Source organism: Acinonyx jubatus, chromosome A1, assembly GCF_027475565.1.
Source record: "Acinonyx jubatus isolate Ajub_Pintada_27869175 chromosome A1, VMU_Ajub_asm_v1.0, whole genome shotgun sequence".
NCBI classification, from domain to species: Eukaryota; Metazoa; Chordata; class Mammalia; order Carnivora; family Felidae; genus Acinonyx; species Acinonyx jubatus.
Window position 1 is genome coordinate 177,716,424 of NC_069380.1, and position 19,949 is coordinate 177,736,372.

At 44.9% G+C, this 19,949-nt stretch overlaps 1 protein-coding gene across 2 annotated transcripts in view; it reads left to right on the top strand.

Annotated features, from left to right (window-relative positions):
* Positions 1-19,949, top strand: part of SLIT3 (slit guidance ligand 3) — a 590,204-nt gene that overhangs the window by 440,368 nt on the left and 129,887 nt on the right. For both annotated transcript variants that reach the window (XM_027034042.2, XM_053226652.1), the window contains one exon: positions 17,432-17,503. In XM_027034042.2, coding sequence (XP_026889843.1) covers positions 17,432-17,503 — 72 coding nt within the window. The remainder of the gene's footprint in view (positions 1-17,431; positions 17,504-19,949) is intronic.

The following is a 19,949-nucleotide window of genomic DNA, read 5'->3' on the forward strand; positions in this document are numbered from 1 at the left end:
AAGACTGTAACACCTGCTCTCTTGATCCTCATTTTTGGCTCATACCCCTGAGGAAGGTCTAGCAGAGAATATGGTGAACAAAGGAAAAGAGCCACCACCCTTCTCCCCTTTACAGGTAACCAGAAAAGGGGCTAAGGAAAAACAAACAAACAAACAAAAAAACACAGCGTGAGTTAAATTTCTCAAGGCTCCAGTGCCACCAAAGAAGAATCATGGTGCACGTGATACTGCCTTTGTAGCATTTGTTGTGCAGTTATCCGTGCCCAACCGTGCTTTTACATACCTTGCCTCTCTGCATCCTCACAACCCTCCATGAAGCTGCCATTGTCATCTCCCTCCTTCTGCAAAGGACCCATCTCATAGAAGTCAAGTAACTGCTTAACTAGTAAGCAGCAGAGCCTGTGTGATTAACCATTCTACCGAGCTGCTTTACTGATCTGTGTGGCCAAGGCCCTCGTGGTGTTGGCTCCCTGAAGCATGGCCAACATGTGACACACAGTGATGTGAACCGGACCCCAGAGCCAGGCGAGGCGAGCTATCAGAGAGTTTGGAGCCTCCCACATGCTTGTGAAATTGTCTTTTTTTTTTTTTTTTTTTTTACCCAGTGAATGGGTCCCCACAAAGTTGAAGGTAAATCAGACTTGCCAGGGAAAGAAAATAATCCCACTTTCTCACCAACTCACATTCTGGTCCCAGGTGTGATTTATTCTCACTTCTGGACATCACCATTTGACTTTGACACTCAGTGGTTTGTTGGCTCCATTCTTCAGACCTTCCCACGATATAGCCCCAGCCTTCTGTATGGCCTTAAGGTCCTTAACTGAGAGTTTCTACGACTCAGACACCTTCTGTTACCCAAATCACTGGCCTTTCATTTCCACCTGTTCTATACATTTGGCGATTCACTTAGTCCGTTTCCTTCTGGTTGTGTTTACACTGCCTTCGAATATGCCAAGACTGCATTTGTGACTCTGTGTGGTCAGGAATCATTTGTTGCAGTACCCTGAGCTGTGGGTTTCCTTGACTGTCAGGTTGAGGACAGCCAGGCATTTCGCCAGTAATACCAGTCACCTCCCTGCCCAACATGCCATCCTGGGTCAGAAATCTGTTTAATGAAAAAAAAAAATTAAGCATATGGAAAAATGAAACAAAATGAAAAAACCTACTTAATAAAGTAATTAACTTTTTTAAATAGTACTGTGGGAAAGGAAAAAAGATTTTCAGACATTGTCTCCCGACTTTATGCAGCAAATCAGAAGTTTAGTAGATGTGCTGCCAAAAAATGCCAAACCAAAGATGTCAGGAGCACAGCCCGAAAATGCTCATACATACCAGTGAGTAGCCTGCCCTTGATAAACCCCTGGTACCAGCTAAATTGTATGCAGGTCCAGCACATCTGCAGATAACTAATGTGTGCTGTTTGGAAGGGCTCGCTCCACTTATGTCACTTGCCAGTTTTTGAAATTCAGCGAAATTATTGTAGGCGGGGCCGGGAAGGATCTTAGTTGTCTCCAGAATGACCTTTTATTTTGAGATAAGGCACAGAAAGATTGAGAGCAGGTGAGAGCGAGGACCAGGCCACATAACGTTTGGCCCGGGAACCCCGCTTCCCTTACCCTTGTCCAAGCTCTGGCTAGGACATTTGCCGAGGGAAAACAGCAAGTTAGTGGCAGCAAAGGGTCGACAATCTGGGTCTGCAGACCCCTGATCCTATGTTCTTTTTCCACATTGGACACCTCCATGCAACTATGCTATTCAGAAAAAAAAAAAAAAAACCCTCAGGAAGATCAGGGATCCTAAGCACAGCTGTCCTTTCAAAACCATTATTAAGTGTTTGCTGTTATTTAGGAGATTGGGGCTAGGGGGCAAACATTAGTACATGACAGAATCAAGGAATGATTCTGCTTTCAGCTCTCTTAAAACCAGAGGTTGCAAACTAGATAGATCACAGACTATACTGCAGCCACAGATGAGTTTTTAAAATCCCGTTGAGTAGTTTTTCATTGAAATCAGCATTTTGTATTTTAAAATTACAAAATTCTTCATAAAAGTATAGATTCCCAGCTTAGGATTTCTGGGAAGCCAAAAGCATTGGCAACCCTGGGCTGCCAATGTGACAATACAATCAGTTGTGGCTAAAGAGCACATTCCCTCCCTAGATGGGATGTATAGACTCCACCTTCCCATCGACCTCCATTCATTTCAGTTCCCCACCAGCCCAGGTGGCCCATGCTTTAATCCATCGAAGATGCAAGGGCACCCTATGTGCCAGCATGGCACCAAATGCCAGAGACAATAAAGCTTTAGAAGAAGAGTCTCTGGCGGACCAAACACTATGGGCCAGAGCTTACCAGAATTGTTGAGTGGACATGTACAAGCAGAGCTAAGTGATGTGGAGCCCAGAAGTCCCAAACCGAGCAGGGACACTACAGAAGCAAGCAGGATCTCTCATTTCTCATCTTCTGGGAAGGTCTTCTCAAAAATTGAACTAGCTTCCAAATTCTCTTTGACTTTAAAGCAGTGGTCATTGGATTTATGCAATTGATGAGAAATAAGAGATAAACACCCCCCACCCAATTTCATGCTCCCTAGACCCCTTTGTCATCCCATGTACTGAGCTCTTGCTTAGCCCACATTTAGAGAAGAGAGATTCAAGACTTAAAGCAGTGGTGTGTGTGGAAATTGGCCAGACTTTCAGGGTTGTTTTAGTTCTGCCACATCTGGGCAGGTACGACATGGCTTGTGACCCCAAGTCCCACTTGTAGACACAGAAGAATAGAGAAGAAAGTCCTTTGCTGGTATAAGAAGAAGGCAGTGACAAGAAACTGGCAATCCTGGTACCCATGTCAGGGTGTGCTCACTTCTCTAGCATGGGGTTGTTGTCCTGGCTGAAGGGTGCAGGGCATTGGGTGTAAGGACTTTCATAGACACTGTTGGCCGGGTAAAGAAAACCCAGAGCTGTATACAAGTGGAGGTCTATCCTCCACTTCAACTGAGCTTCCTCTGAATGTAGAACTAGATGCTCTGATTAACAAATAATAATTAACAATATATAATACAATGATGTTATAACAATTATTAGTATAGTCACTATAGATATTATAATTACTGTTACGGCCTCTAGTTCTTAGTGTCCGCTATCTTCCAAGTGCTATGATATTAGGATGCAGCATTTTATGTAAATCCTCACCACAACCTTATAAGGTAGAACCTCTTGATCTTGTTTTTCTCATGAGGAAACTGAGGCTTAGAGAAGCTGCACGGCCTGTCCAGAGTGATACTGGCAAGTACACGGGACTGCTCTTCAAGTAGCAAATCCAGCCCCTGCACTTCCCTGCTCTGCTACAAAAAATTAAAATTAAAAAGTGCATTCTGCAGCACCCATACCAGAGAAACAATTATATGCATTAGTAAGATTACAGGCTACTGTAAATGCCCACAGTGATTCAGGAATGAGTTTTTCATTTTGAAAAGTTGACCCATAGGGCACTCAGATCTAAACCTATGACCTCAGCTTAATCAGACTTACATCCAGTTCTGCAAAACTGCCCCAGACCTGGAGGCATGAGGCCACATTTGACCTTGGGGGTGTTAGAGTCCTCCCATAGGACTGGCCTCGAGGCCGGCTTCACCAAACTGGGTGGTTTGGGGTTCCTTTACTCACTGAAAAAATAGTAGCAGTAATACCAACCCCTTAGGCTATTATGTGGATTAAAGGAGATACCATAGGTGTGTGTCTAGCAAATAGCACACACCCAACCAGACACTCGTCACAGTCAAGGTTGAAGGATACACCTATACTGTTTCACTGCCTTATCTCCAGAACTTCACAGGAACCTGGAACATAGTTAGGTAGTCATTTAAAGACAGAGAACCCAAATCGAGTGGAAATTAACTGAATTGAAGCCTACTCCACCCTATTATGTCTATGTTATGTGTCGGTCCTACTCAGAACTAAGGTTGTGGTTGTCCCAGAATTATTTTAAATATTGAACAAAACAGTGTCTTTGGCTTTTCTTTCCTCCAGCAATGGCAATTTTTTTTTATTACCAATGAAACAATTAGAGCCGTAGTGAAAATTGGTGTTTCTAACAGACAAGACTTGTTTTTGTTTATTTACAAAGTGTTTCACCTGGGTTTCTCTGGGAGCTGGAAACATTTGTTTCAACTGAATTTTGAATCAGGGTATTTAGTCATGACATACCTTTGAATAGAACTGTCATTGCCTAATGAAAGTCTTAAAATACCTACAGAATATGATTTTTTTTTTTTTTGGTACTGTGCTACAAATTGTAATTTGTTCAGGAAATCAGAATTAAAATTGTACTTTGTGGAGGGCACCAGTAACTTCCGTTCAGCTCCCAGAATACTAGGAAAAGAACTGGGTTTTCTGTAAATGCTCACGTGGGCCACACAACACACCCCCCTCCTTTGTAGTCACCCAAACTCAAGGCTCAATCATAGTCATGTTCTTAAAATGACTAGCTTGGTTTTGAGAACATCAACTTAAGGAAAAAGTGAAATTTTCTCTGAAATACAGGATAATTTTTTCCATTTAAATAAGCAGCCCTTGAACAATTCAAGTAGCTAGAATTCAGATGGGGGAGGATATTCTAGTGGTTTCCATTTGATTTCATGTTTCTGTTAACTAAAGGCTAGTTTAGTCTCTGAAAAGAAAATGTGTTGGTGTACATTCCTGGGTTAAGAGGATGTGGTGAAGGTCACTGAACTATTTGTTCTTGATCACAGAGGATCTGTAAATTGGTAGGAGTACCATTTTCAGCTTCTATGAGCACCACTTGGGTGGAATCGGGTGTTGGAAGTCTTGCTGCTCGAGGGAGCCACAGACTCCAGCCACCAGGACCCTGGGCTGAAATTCTGTCTTGACAAACTAGATTTGAGAGCAGCCTTTTGGTTTTCTTTATCCCACCTAAAACAAACTAGAAAAATAGCCCTGCATCTTTGAAAACAGAAAGATAACAGAGAAGTTTTTTTCTCTGGGACAAGATGCAGAGGCCAGTGGGGTCAGTTCACTTCTAAAATGCAGCTTCTACACTGATTTGCAAATGTGCTCCTATGCCAATGGTCAGCCTCTGCTTTATCTCTATCCCCCAGCAGCCAGCAATGACTTTGGTGACCAGTGTGTGAGCACTTTCAGTGAGTATCTTGCCCTTTGTTCAGTTCTCATCTCGTGGCTCTCAAGGGCCCCCCGGCCAAGAACCATGATGCCTTGAAAAGCCTAACCTGCCTCTTGGCTGGAGCTGCCACTTCCATCCAGGATGCAGAATATCGGATGGTTTGGCTCACCTATGGCCAAGAGCCCATTACTCTGCAAGAACTGTGTCCTGAAAGCCAAGTCCTAGGAACTCAAGCGGGATATTGACCCCTTCCTGTTAGCTGGCTTTATGGAGGAGAGGATGGCATGTTGAAGACATGGAGATGCAGTACTGGGGAGAATCAGAACATCCTCCCTTTCTCTGAGCTTCCATTTCCTGTATGCAAAACCACTCAGGAGCAAGGGATGAGGAGGAGGGAGGGTGGAAGGAATCTGATTCTGTTTCTCCAGTGTCATGTTTTTATTCTTTGGACTCACAGAAGCTCTAGCGTGCCCATTCCATCTTGATTTATAACTAAATCAGAGCACCCCAACTATTGATTAATAGTTGATTGAAAACTTCAGCTGTGGAATTTGATTTTTTTTAAATTGTTTTAGTCTTTATGGTGTTTTTAAAAATTAGAATTAGTTGCCAGTGTGTAAAACTCAGGTAATTATTTATTATAAATAAGACACTTATTTGTAAGTGTCTAAATTCAACTTTCCCAGAATATCTGGAAGCTGTGGCAACCCTGGGCATGCTTTTGTCTCTGATTATCTAGAGCAGCACTGTCCAGTAGGACTTTGTGTGATGCGAGAAATACTTATGCGTGTTATCCAATGTGACAGCCACTAACCACAGTGTGACTCTTGAGCACTTGAAATGTGGCTAGTACAACTGAGGAACTGAACTTTTATTTAATTCTAATTGATTTAAATTGAAATCACTACCTTTAGCTCATGGTTACCTTATTGGACAGCACAGGTTTAAAGCTGAGTGCCGAGTACCCCATTTGGACAGGGATTGCCCTCTACACATCTCCATCGCTCCCACGGGGCCTGCTTTCCTATTTGCTTTGTTCCAAACCACTGGAGCCATTTCACATTCATTAAGAAGCACATTTAAACAGTGTATTTTCTGAAACTAAATACTTTAAGATATCTGCCACTCCCCTCACCCTCCACTCTGTCCTTTCTCTATCTGAATTTAACCATTTGGATCTTGTGCCTGCAAAAGACCCATTTTCATTGAAACCCAGGAGTATGATTATTAAAACCGTCTCCCCCCAAAGTGAAATCTCTCTCTGTGAAAATTAGTTTCCTGATCCCAATTATACACTTCTTTCAGCCTTGCAAATCACTTCCACGAAGTCAACTGGGTAGGAAAATCACTCCCATGTCTGGACCCGTCCCTTCTCCATACATAAGCTAGATATGCGGCAGCTAGTTGGAGAAGCCAGCCCATTAACCCAACAGAAGCCGAAGCTTTATTTCCATAAAGAGAAAAAGAAAAAGAGCTGACCCTGCATAACTTTTCAAATGCAGTGGGGGTTAGTTGTGACTTTCAGAGTCGGGCCAGACGTCCTATCTTTATACAAATCTGGACATCCACAACCTCTTCCACTGCTGTCTGGAAAACAGTTCCCATTCCAAAATTGCCATTTTAGAGCCAGCACCAGACCAGTGGGAATCGGAGAGTGTAACTGTAGTTGGAAAGACCCTGGAGATCAACCAGTCCTACAATTTGTCTTAAAAGAAAGAAACTCCCCAGAAGGTTGAGTGAGTTACACATAGCCATGGAAAAACTTCATAGAAGAACAAGCCAGGAAACAAGTCTGTTGGCTCTCTGTCTAGTGCTCTGTATTACCATCTACCTTTCCCCTGTATTAGCAAAAGGGAAACAAAGACTAGTGAAGCCAGCCTCTATGCTCTGTCCAGCCCATCATCTCTTAATCTCTAGCATTTTTCCAGAGAGAACAGTGTATGTTCAGTATGGGGACCAACACCCTCCCTTTCTAGGGCCTTCTAGTCCTGCAGGCACTGCTGGGGTGTTGACCACCCCAGTGTCCACCAGGTTGCTATCTGGTAGGAAGGCAATCTGGGAAGAGATTGAATACTACATTGTTGATCCTGGCTACCAGTAGTGACCAGAGGCCTGATGAGTGAGCACAGGGGTGGGTCCCTGTCCCTGTTTGAGCCCAAATAGCCCAAGTAAACTGTGCCTAGCTCCCCAAGAGAGCCCTTTCCTTGCAAACACCACAGGGTGAACCCAGACCTTGCCAGCATCTCCACTGAGAAACAGAGCCTCGTGCACACTGTAGCTTAGTTCCAAACTGTTCACAAGAAACAACTTACAGGTTTAGCCACAGGACTGATGCATGGTGTGTGGGAAGCTGGCAAGGGCACACTTGCCTGGTGGGACACAGTCTTACCCTTAGAAACAGAAACTTCCTCAGGGCTCTTTGTCTCCAGATAATGATAGTGGGACGGGAGATGAGGGGAAGGAACCTTGAATAATTTTCTATCATTTAAGATAGTTCATTTAAATAGTAAGTTCCCAGTGGCTGTCCTCCCAGAGATGCAGTACAGAAGGAAGGCGTTAACTACATCTCACTATTAAAATACTTCTTTATTTTTTTTAAGTTTTTAATTTTTATTTATCTTAAGAAAGAGAGAGAAGCCTGAGTGTGAGCAGGGGAAGGGGCAGAGAGGGAGGGAGGGAGAGAATCCCAAGTAGGCTCCACACTGTCATCGCAGAGCCCAGCATATGGCTCGATGACCCCATGAACCGTGAGATCATGACCTGAGCCAAAGTCAAGAGTTAGACACTTACCCAACTGAGCTACCCAGGTGCCCCCAAATACTTTGGATTTGATATATGTAATATGTATGTGTTAAATATGTGTGTATGTATATATATATGTGTGTGTGTATATATGTATATATGTGTGTGTATGTGTATATATATATATATATATATATATATATATATATATATATATATTTGATTCAGATTGTTAAATTGATCTTTTTGGTTCAGAGACTAAAAGCTGGCATTTGTAATCCAAATCCAAGGTATGTCTCATTTGTGACTTTTGTTACCTAAGATGATCTATTCACCAATATTAAAAAACCAGGAGACTTCATAAAAGAATTCTAGATGTCTGGCTTTCTCTTAAAAAAAAAAAAAAAAAAAAAAGGAATAAGTGGCAGCACTTGCACCCACATTCCAGCATAGCGACAAGCCTTTGAAACAAGAAGTAACCGTCCCATGTGGCAGAGGTGGGTTTGTTGCAGACTCCATACAACCCACTTACTCAGATGTAAAAGCCTGGCTCCTGCAGGCAACTGAGTTTGTGCTCCTGGATCAGCCCAGGCGGCTGTTCAGAGCAGAAATTTATTTTTATGAAAAGATGCCAAAAGCATGACCCTTCACATTCTAAAACTCATCCATCCATGCAGTAAATATTTATTGAGTTGTCCTGTGTGCCAGACTCTGGGCTGAGCCCTGCCTATACAACAGGGTGCAACACTGGCGTGTTCTCTGCCCTCTCACTGCGCACACATCAGTGGGCATTCCAAGACTTCCTGTTCTTCCCCTCTTACAGGCTGAAATGCAGCTGAGGGGGAAATTGTCCATTTCTCCCCCTCTCGCCTGCAAACTCACCTGTTCGGTTATGTAAGTTGGAGGCCATTCTTCCATTCTCAGTCCATTGCAGACATCTTGGCACACTGGCAACTTCCTGATTTCTAAATAATGTAGTAGACAAGATTGATCGTCCAGATTCCCAGCTTATGGATGATGAAACAGGATCGGCAGAGGCCACCTCATTCATGTTGTCGTTTAAGTACATTTTACAATTAAATCGGTCATTGGGAGACAGTTGGATGCTTCTGAATCACCACTAGGCAGTGTCTGTGATGATCTCAAAAAAACTGGGTAAGGAGATCTTCAGAATTAAGGGATGTAAAACACTGGAGCATCAGGAATGCCTACACTACCAGCCATCTGACTGATGATTGGCACAATTTGAAGATTCATGTTTCCCTTTTGATCTTCCACTTTTTACATTTATTTTGGAGGCATCTTTTCTTTCCTCCTTTTAACACTGAAGCTCTGCCGGGTGGAAGGAGATGAGTTTCTTCCTGTCACAATATGAATATATAATGAAGGAAGAACCAAAGACAAGCCCTTTTGTTAAGGAATCCGTACCATCAAAGGCTCAAATTGGCAGCTGATTGTTTTTATTTATTTCTGTAGGTTTTACATGACACCTGGAGACCATTTAAAATGTTACTTGGCGGTGAGAGCTCTGTGTTTAAAAATAACGCTCACCCGGTGCCAAATCACTTTAGAGTCGGGTACAAATATTGAGACAAAAACCCCAGCTGTTATTGCTTTGGCTGCTAATTTGAGGTGTCAAATGAGAGCTCGCCTGCTATACGTCAGTGAATAAGGCCCCTTGTGAGATCATTATGTTTTCTAACAGTTGAGAGTAATGGACTAATCAGTGCAGCATCAGTTGTTTTCATTATATGCCCACACAATGGTTATGAGCTTTAATTTAAACGGTCCACAGGGAGATCAAGGAAATCAGTAATTGGCGGCACCCAGGATAGTCCCGGAGAGCAGGTGATGTGAGAGGTGGCTTCCCACCATCCTTTCTCCTCTCTCCCTTCATCCCTCCTGCCCCATCTGCCCTCAGAGACTCACTACCTGCTGCAAATAGCCAAAAGATGAGCTTTGCTTAAGAAGCAGACCTGTACTCTTAGTTCTGCAGGGGTATGCTTAAAAATTCCAGTCCACCGATCCAACAGTAAAGGTGGCTTCTGGCAGCGATTAGACTTGTTAGCCAAACCTTGACCTCAGAGGCTTTAAGACCCAATTTCTCTCTCTTCTGTGTAGGCTCTACCACTGCCCTCACTCTCCATGCTGGGCTCTCTGTTCTGAGGACGAGAGGAGGGTCAGGTAATGCTGTTGTCTTTGAGCAGCCTTGGCAGTGAGGCAAACTCCACACTCACTGCCACATGGAAGCCTGTGAGGGCTGAGACCAGCACTAGCCTATAGGACTCATCTCTGCCTTAGGAAAGACATGGAAATTGGACAGCCAGCATCTGTCAGATGATCCTGTAAGAGGCAGTTTTGTGTAACAGTTAAAAATATAGGGCCCTGGTGTCCCTTTTGCCTGTATTTGAACATTGGCTCCACAACTTACTAGCTGTGTTCGATCTCTAAGTTCAACTCTTTGAAGAGTTCATCTCTAAGTAAGTTCATCTCTAAGTGAGTTCATTTCTTAGGATCCAAAATGGAAATGACTACCTGAGGATTGGTGCCAGCACATAGCAAATACTTAATAGTATTGTTACTGCTATTACTGACATCTTTACTGGAAGCTCTTGGCAAGCTCACACCAAAGCAGCATTCTTTACTAGTCTCACTCATTAGAAGGCAGAGTTCGTGGAAGAACCTATAATATTCAGTTTAGGTTTTCTCAAAGGGTGTGTCATTATACATTCTTCCTGATTTCTGGAGTTTCCTAGAGCCTCCAGCCAAATTAGAACAGTGCACAGCTGGGTGAGAAAGGCAAGTTCAACCTGGATGGGAGGGGGACATGCAGAGAAGCTTCAACCAGAAATGACTGAGTCAATCTGTTGGGAAGCAATTCTGGGCTGGGGGAAAGGCTTGGGGATGCCTCTCTCAAACTTAGTGGGCATTTGGCATGTGTTCTCCTGCAGCCAAGTTCACAAAGAGACACCACCTACACACATCCTAGTGGGCTGAGCCAGCCAGCAGCATTCACATTCCCAGGACTGAGGAGGATGTGGAAGGGCCTGGTCATCAGCAATAGGCCTTGAGTCCTGGTGCCATGATGGCTGTCCAGTCAGCAGCCACTAAGCAAGACCAGGACAGGCTAGTCCTGCTTTGACATGTAAACCAGAGAAGAAAGCAGGCACCTAAAGCATCCTCAATTTCATTCCTCCCCTCCCTGTCTGAGCCAGCAAAAGGGAGAGGGAGAAGTGAGCCCTCAGTCCCTCCCTTTGAGGTCCACCACAGAGGTGCTGCCAGAATCCCTCTGTGCTTTTCATTCCCCATGCCAGCAGTTTAGATGTTTCCTACAGGGTCTAGCCACACTATTTGCACTCAGCTGCTCTTCAGAAAATGATGCTGCCTACTTTGGTTTGTGTTTGCCCCTGTAAATTCAATATAGGCACTGTTGGAGAAGTGGTATCTTCAGGGCCTAGAGTGCTGGCCATTGGGACCCTGGTGTCTGTAAGTACAAGTCAGGGCATCTCCAAGCTCACTTTAAAAAGATATTCTGCTGCCATGGCTGCCAATGACTCACCAAGAGTCTCCTTCCTGGGGATTATTAAGGAGGGAACCTAGACTTAAGGAACAATTAACCTGCCTTGAGACAAGGGAAACAGGCCAGCCTTCCAAGAGGATTTATCTAGCCCAAGGAGTTTGGATTCCCAAAGGGGAATAGGAGGGGCTCAAAGAGTATCCCAGGAAGGTTGGCATACTGGGAAACTGCAGTGGCACTTATTGTGGATGCCTGGTTTTGCAATTATGTGATACATGCTCATAGATAATATTGCTGCATTAGAGCCAATTACATAGTGTTATGGACACACAACACGCAGATTACACCCAGAGCCAAGAAAGCACAGGGTGATAAAGCGATGGCCTAATCGGAGGAGACAGAGGGAAATGTCAGCCTTATTAAGGTTGCCAGGGTGGTGTGGCTACATCTGGACTTAGCTCCTCCAGATCAAAGATGGCTATCTTGAGGGATGTGAAGGAGAGCCACACTCCAGCACTCAGCAGAGAACAGTAGGGAGCCAGGAGCAGATGCCAAGTTGGAGCTTTCCCAGGGTGATTACAGCTACCTCCATGGAGGACTGTGTACTGTTTCAGAGCCTGGGCCTCTTTCTAAGCAGAAAAGCACCATGCCCTCCACAAAAGAGGCTTTCAAGTCCCAGAGTCAGCAAGAAGATAGCCTATATTCTGTCCTCTACACTTAGGTAAAGGCTCTATTCTTAGCTATGCCTCTAGCTCAATGGTTTTCAAACTTGAGCTTGCATGAGAATCCTCTGGAGGGTTTGTTAAAACGCACATGGCTGGGACCCCCCTCTCCCCCAGAGCTTCTGATTCAGTGGGCCTAGGTAGGGCCTGAAGATATGCATCTCTAGCAAGTTCCCAGGTGATGCTGCAGGTCTGAGGACCACACTTGGAGAACCACTACCCAAGTTTTCATCCCACACCCAACCCAATCTGGGTACACCTGCCCTGTCCCTTGAACAGGGCCTTCTCCTTGGCTCCGATTTCATCACAGCATTGTAGGTTCTGGACGCAGTGGGAGCCATCTTCCAGGTGGGACTGTGGTACAGGCCAGATATGTGTGGATTTTAGAGTTAGACCACCGGCTTTAGATTCCCAGCCCTCCCGGTTGCTACTTGGGCTTTCCTACCAGTTTTGACAGTCTCTGACCTAATCCCCTCTTCTTACAGAGCAGTTATGCCACTTGCCAGCAGATCACAGTTAATTACTGACAAAGGCAGGACTGGAATTTCCCAGTTCTAGAGGAGCCAAGGGTCGGCAAACATTTTCTATAAAAAGGCAGATGTTAATATTTTAGGCTTTGTGCCCTGTGGTCTCTGTTGTGTCTCCTCGGCTGTTGTGACACGGAAGCAGCCATAGACAATACATAAACAGGTGGGTAAAACTTTATTTACAAAAAACATTCTGTATTGGATGGTGTTTGACCTGTGGGCAGTAGTTGGTCAATCCCAGTACGTGCACAGCTTCTCACACATTCTTCATTACTGGGAGCCCTTGTCTTGCCACAGTGCCCTGGTATTTAGCTGAGGAACACAAGCACATTTTTTCAGGGTAGCAGGGTTCTAGTTGGGCTCAACAGGAGCAACAATAAATTCACTAATCCCTTAGTGCCCTGGGGGAGAAAAGTTTAAAGCCCTCCTCCTGGTGCTCACAACTGAGAGAGAATGGGATCCATTGTTAAAACTAGCATTGTCCACATGGATCATTTTAATAGGGAGAATGATCCTTTTTCATTAAACATTTATGTTCTGATTATGACAAAACAGAAGAGTGACTACTCAGTATACTGGCCACACTTAGTCTCAATATAAACATAGTATAATGGGGTAATGGGTTTTATAAAAGAGAGATGGGAGGTAGACAGACTGTCTTTAGATCTCATGGGCATTGGGGAGGGAATGGCTTTATTTCTAGTTTAGACTCAAATGCCCACTCAGGAGCTCTGACAGTGCAAAAGGGGGAGACCAGAACTGAAGTCTTACAGAGTTGATCTGAGCCTGGCTTGATCTTGACACCTGATGGAAAATGCTGAATTGAGAGCATTCATTTGGGAGTAGCCTCCAACCTGGGTGACTGGGGATAAAGTGTATTTTCTCAGAATCTGTCCAAAGGAGCAGAGCAGTGAGGTTGAGACTAGACTATGGAAATGGCGGAACCCCTCCAAGAGATGGAAGTAAGAAAGACAAGAGATGAGGTCACCATAGCCTAGTCTGGGCCAGCCATGCAGTAGGCATGGGGGGCATTGTCAGACCCAAACATTTATTTTCCTGTTGGTTAATTTTCAAGGAAGTTTACAGAATAGGAGACACTTGTGCAGTTCTTTCTAACTTTGGGTGCCAGGGTAGACATGACAGAGAATGTCTATTGTGGGGTAATAAGCTTGCCCTGAAAACAGGAGGCAGTGGGCAAGCTGGGAGAAACTGTGATGTAAAAGAGAACAGTAATTCCTGAACCCTCCAGGAGCTGATGTGCTACCCTGGGTGTCCCTCTCATAGCTTAAAATTGCTCATCTATACAGTAGGGGTAAGAATCCCAACCTCAGGGTTCTACAAGCATCAAATGACAAGAATGTGAAAGCATACTGTAAACTATAAAATACTAACAAACCCAAGCTAAAATAACAGCTGATCATTACTGGGCATTGCATGTGAGCCAGGCTGTGTGTAACAAGTGCACTTCCCATGCCTTGTTTCAGGGTGTGGTAGTCAGCTGGATAATGCCCCTCTCTCCAAAAAATGTCCTTGTCCTCATCCCAGGAATTTAGGAATGTTACCTTATATGGCAAAAGGGATTTGGGAGATGTGACTAAGATAAGGATCCTGTGATGGGCAGGTTATCCTGGATTATCACTTGGGCTCTGAATGTCCTCCCAAGGGTCCTCATAACAGGAACGGATCACAGTGAACAGTGGGAGATGTGGCCACAGAAGCAGGAGCTCAGAGTACTGCAAGGAAGGGAAGCACAGGCCAAAGAATGTGGGTGGTCTCTACAAGTAGCAAAGGACATTGAAACATTCTCCTCCTGATGCCTCCAGAAGAAACGTGGTCCCACGAACCCATGTTAGACTTCTGACCTCCAGACTGTGAGAGAATAAATTTGTGTTTACGCCACTAAACTTTAGTAATCTGTTATCCTAGCGGTAAGCAACAAATCCAGGCATCATTCCTGGAGTCAGGCTAGTTTGGATTCATATCCTGGTCCTACCACTTGCTTCATCCATGAAACAGAGGTGATAACAAAAATGCCTTCCTCATAGGCTGTTTGGAGCAATTAACTGAGATGGTACATGCAGAACCCTCAGTTCAGTTCCTGCCTGGCATACATTAGCTCTCAGTCCATGTTGGCAATTATTAGTATCATCTTATTTAATCGCCACTAAAGCTCTGTGAGATTGGTGCTATTATTATCTCTGTGTTACAAAGGAGGAAACCTAATGAGATTAAGAAAACTTCCTCGTGGTTGCACAGGCTATAAGTGGCAGAGCCAAAATCTGAACCAGGTCTCTGCCTTCCACACGCATGCTCCCCCAACCCTGCCCATCATGTTGGGGTTATGACCACACCACTTCCATTGAAGGCCAGCTACTTAGGGATGTGAGAACCAGATAGAGCACTGTGCTCCATACATGGGCAAAGGCCACCAAGACTGGAGATCAAATAAATCTGTGTTTATTAGGGAAACAAAAACTGTAACTACAATGGAGATCAGCATCCAAGAGGTGACCAGCCCTCTGACATTCCTGGGCTGGCCAGCCGCACGCAGCAAATCATGAAAGTCTGAATACTGTGTTTAGTCATTTTGGTTCTGGAATAATTGCTATTATCGTAAATGTTTTATAGCCCTCATTACAGCTCACATTTAAATATCAGTGTAGTAATACATTAATAAGTCATTGCTGCCGGACTACTGCCGGATGCAGTTAGAGTCAAGCCCTGCATATAACTGCACTGTGTATTCAGCTAAATTAGGGCTGGCTGTGAACTCAACCTGATGTGAATGGCTGGGCATGGTTGGAAGGAAGCCTCTTTTCTGCAAAGGCTTCTTGCTTTTTACCTTTGAGAGAAAAAGTCTGGTAGTGAGTCAATGATCCTAATAACTAGGTATTGCCCCAAGAGTGGAGCCTAGAACTGTGGGACAGATAGAAAGGGAAACAAAGGCCATGATTTCTACCCCAGAGGCATTCCTAATCCTATGGAGGACTGGAGTGAGGCATAGTCCCTACTTCCAAGAAGCTTCCTACCAAGGAAGTGGAGTGATGGATTCTTCAGCCTTGTCAGATAAGATATTCAGAAGGTTCCTGGGTGTGTGGAGACAGGATGGGTTAGCACACTTCACAGAAAAGTTAGGCCACATGAAACAAAACAACTACTTAGGTTCAACTTCATAAAATGCCAAGTGTCTGCACTGGAGCATTGGTAAAGTATGGAGGAGGCAGAAGCAGGCAACACAAATGTGGTCTACTCCTTGCTCTTTACCATGTGCCTAAAATAGTGCTGGACACATGGGAAATATGGGAAGGGGGGGAGGGAAAAGTACTAGGTTCTGTGTCTTGAGGTAAATAGATTTCCTTCTGGCCCAAGAGCCAAACAAATGCTAATAAGGCCCTAGGGAATTGAGGGATAGCCTGGGGCAAGGGGGTGGGATCACTGGAATCCTCCTGTGGCCTGGGGTGGGGGAAGAAGGAATCTACACAGGCCCCTAGGGTGCAGTGGGTTTGGGGGCCACTGTGCTGAATGCAGCTGTATTTTTGCTTCCATGGAGGTCCAGGTAGGGGGAAACAGGAATGATCAGGACAGGACTACATTGTCTCCACCAACATCGGTAAACTGGTAGCCTCCATTTACTGAGTATATACTCCACACTAAGCCTTTTACCAACCTGTGAGGTACCATTACCTGCCTCCTGCCAATGAATAACCTGTGGATAAGAGATGCTGATAATTTGCCTAAGATCACGCAACTAGGATATATCCGACTCAATTTGAAACACGTTTGGACCAAGTCTTGGGGCTATAGTAAGGCACAGGACAGAAAACGTTGGAGGTCATTTTAAGAGAAAGGCAATGTGTTTACCAAGAACCAAGGACAAAAGGAGTCTGCTTAGTTTCCGAAGAAAGGCTTCTTTCTGGGCTAGTGCGGGCCTATGGCAGAGTAAGACAAGGTGAGCTACTGAGAAAACACTAACAATGAACTGTCCACATAGACCCTGTATTAGGCAGCATGTACAATGGACAGAGCAGGGAAATTGGAGCAAGATAGTGCTAGATTCACATGCCGTCTCTCACGCTTAGCAGCTAGGGGTCCTTGGGAAAACCCCTCCGTTGCTCAGCTTCCCCATCTATAGCACAAAGATAACGCCCACCTGGTAGGTATGTGTGTTACTAAAAAGATGATATGTATATGTTTTCTTCTTTCTAAAATGAGGACACTCGTATGTAACTGGCACTGTGGTTGTGTGAATTAGTGATGCCATAATGAGGCACTCAGCACATAGTAGAATTTCAGGAAGTGATACTATGGTTCCAGATGGGTAGGTCCATAAGTATGGCAAGGACAACAGAGGGGAGGAAAGAGCCACCTGAAAAAAGGAATGGGGGGAGGGAGCCTGATTAAGCATCTGACTTTGGCTCAGGTCATGATCTTACAGTTCGTGAGTTTGAGCCCTGCGTCGGACTCTGTGCTGACAGCTCAGAGCCTGGAGCTTGCTTTGGATCTGTGTCTCCCTCTCTCTCTGCCCCTCCTCTGCTCATGTTCTGTCTCTCTCTCTCAAAAATAAATAAACATTAAAAATAAAAAAAAATAAAAATAAAGGAATCAGGGATCCTCTTATCATCTGGAGATCAGACCTCTTATCTCCAGCTGCTCCATAGCTGTTGACTTATGATTCTTCTGGCAGTCACACCTGTTCCTCCCGCCACCTTCTAGAAGCATCTTGGTGCTGCCTTCCCCCCATGTTACTTCCTTGTTAACCATTTCCCTTTTCCTCTACCTTCACAGCACACTCAACAACAACAACATCAGCCGCATCCTGGTCACTAGCTTCAACCACATGCCGAAGATTCGAACGCTGTAAGTAAAGATCGCTGCTTCTGCCCCCATGTACTACTGGCCTCACTCAGCCCTACATGCTGCACCCTGAGCTGCTTGCTCTGCAGATAGGTCCTGGAGGAAACAGTGCCTTTCTCTACTGTTAACTAAGAGGTGTTGGGGAGCAACAGAAGAGGGGGAAGTGTGACAGTGCCATCCACGGCTCTGAACCCCCATTCCACAGTGGACAGATTCATTTCTCTTTGCCTTAGGACATGGGGATTCGTCCTTGTGTACTTCACCCTGATGGAAAGTCTATTAGTGTCACAAAACATATAGAACTGGGACATAATGACTTACTATTTTCTTAGCTAATGTCGTGTACCGTTGGCAGTTCCATCATAGTGCTGTGGTTATGTTTTCCCGCTATGTCCAGTGGAGGTGGAGGAGTCCTAGTCCCTGCTTCTCCCCATCCTCCCAGCCCACACCCAACACACTCTCCCCTGCTCCCTTGATGGTATTCTGATATTAGAATGCAGGAACTTGATTCTTTACCTTTAATTTGGGGGTAGGCTCAAGCCTTCCTTTTCTGTGTAGTCAGAAAGCAGATCTCCCCATAACACCCCATACCAAGAGCAGTTGCTTATTACCTGGGAAGTTCTTTTCTCCTCTCAGCCAGAAACCCTTTTGTGAGTTTCTCTGCAAATGGACTCCATTCGCCTTTCCACCAGAGGTTCATATTGATGGTTGTCTTGGTGGAACCTCATTGGTGTTTGTATTACAGTAATAGAAGAGAGCCAGCCCCCAAGAGTTTTCAGCTAAATACATTTAAGGCCAAGGCAAAGGGCGGCAATTCCTGCTGCACCCTTTGTGAGCTCTGGGACCTCTGTTCTCTCCTCTATAAATGGGGGCGGTGGTGAGGATCAGATGAGATGATGAGGTATGTGCAGTGCCTGAGGAGTAGACAATAAATGGTACTGACTGTTACTGTTATAACTGCTCTATCCAGAAATCTGGACTAGAAGTACCAAGCAGCCAGCTAATTGATGGCTCCTGAACAACATGGTATCCACAGAGATTTAAAAATCCTTAGAACAGTTGTTCCCAAAATTAGGTCCCTGGACCAGCAGCACCAGCATCACCTGGAACTGTAGACCCATGGAATCAGAATCTCTGGGAGTGGGTCCAGCCTTTGGGTTTTAACAAGCCCTCCAGGAGCTTTTGATGCTCATAAGGTTTGAGAACCCCTGCATTAGTGAGAAAGTGACCTTATCTCAGGGGTGGAGAATGAAGCAGAAGCCAGTGAAGGCACTGTGTAAGGAAACAGTACAGAGAACCTGAAGCAGACCCGAGTTTAAAAGTGAGCTCTGCCACTTTGGGCAAGTTTCTTTGTCTCTCTGCCCTGCAGGGACAGTGAATTAAATGCTTGTCTCACAGTTGTTGTGAGAATGAAGTGCACTAGCATGTAAAGGGCCCGGTCATGGTGTGCACTCAACAAATGCTAGTTATTATGAAGAAGAATCTGAGCCTGGTGTTCATCATTGCTCCCCGTCTCTCCCTCCGATCCCTCGTGTGATAGCATAATTCAACCAAGAAAATTTACCCTTTTGCTTCCACTTTAAAATGGGATGGTGCAGTCATGGAGTTTTAAGGAGAAACCCTGGGGTCTTCAAAGACCTCTTCAAAGTCCACAGCATGCCACAAATGAGCCTCAGGAGAGCGAGCCGAGGGCCCCTGGCCAAGAAGCTGAAAGCAAGTGTCCAGGTACAGGGCCTGCATTTCCCCAGACAGGTTGGTTGAATAGAAGAAAAATGGCCCTCGCCTACAGAGAAAGCCAGAGTCCAGCTCCGGTGGCTACTCTTCTGTGACTTCAGCCGCCCCTCTTGTTGTCAATCTAAGAGTAGCAATAACAGAAGCTGGGCCAGGTCCACGGGATGGGGGCCGGGGGTAGCTAGGTCTGGATCTCAGGTGCTTTGTTCGGCTGCGTCGGGTGGGAAAGGAGGGCAGAAGAGTTTCCTCTCGTTTCTGTTGTCATCCTTGCCTGTGGTTCTGAACACTCATCTGATGAGTTCAGATCAATCAATCAATCTCATCTGTTCTCTTTGCTCCGTGCCTGCTGCCACTTTCTCTTTAGTTTAATTTCAGAGACGGCTCTGTACAGAACTCCCCAGAGACTTGCGCTAATCCCCCTTTGCTGTAATTAAGGTGGGGGTGGGGGGAGACTAGAGAGGGGAGATGGGGGAAGAGGAGAGAGGAAGGAAGTCATAAATGGGATTTCTAAAGGAAAGCTTTTATATTTAATTCAGAAAGCCACATTTTATAGAAAATGAACAGTGACCCTCTCTAAAAGGATTTGCTGGAAATTTAATTTAGTGCCTGTGGCTAAAAGGCACCTTTTACAAATTGGCATTAGGATTCATTCACCTTATCTTTTGTGAAGGTGGTTTGGCCAACATGGAATATGGTGTTTCCAGCGGCAAAAGACTGC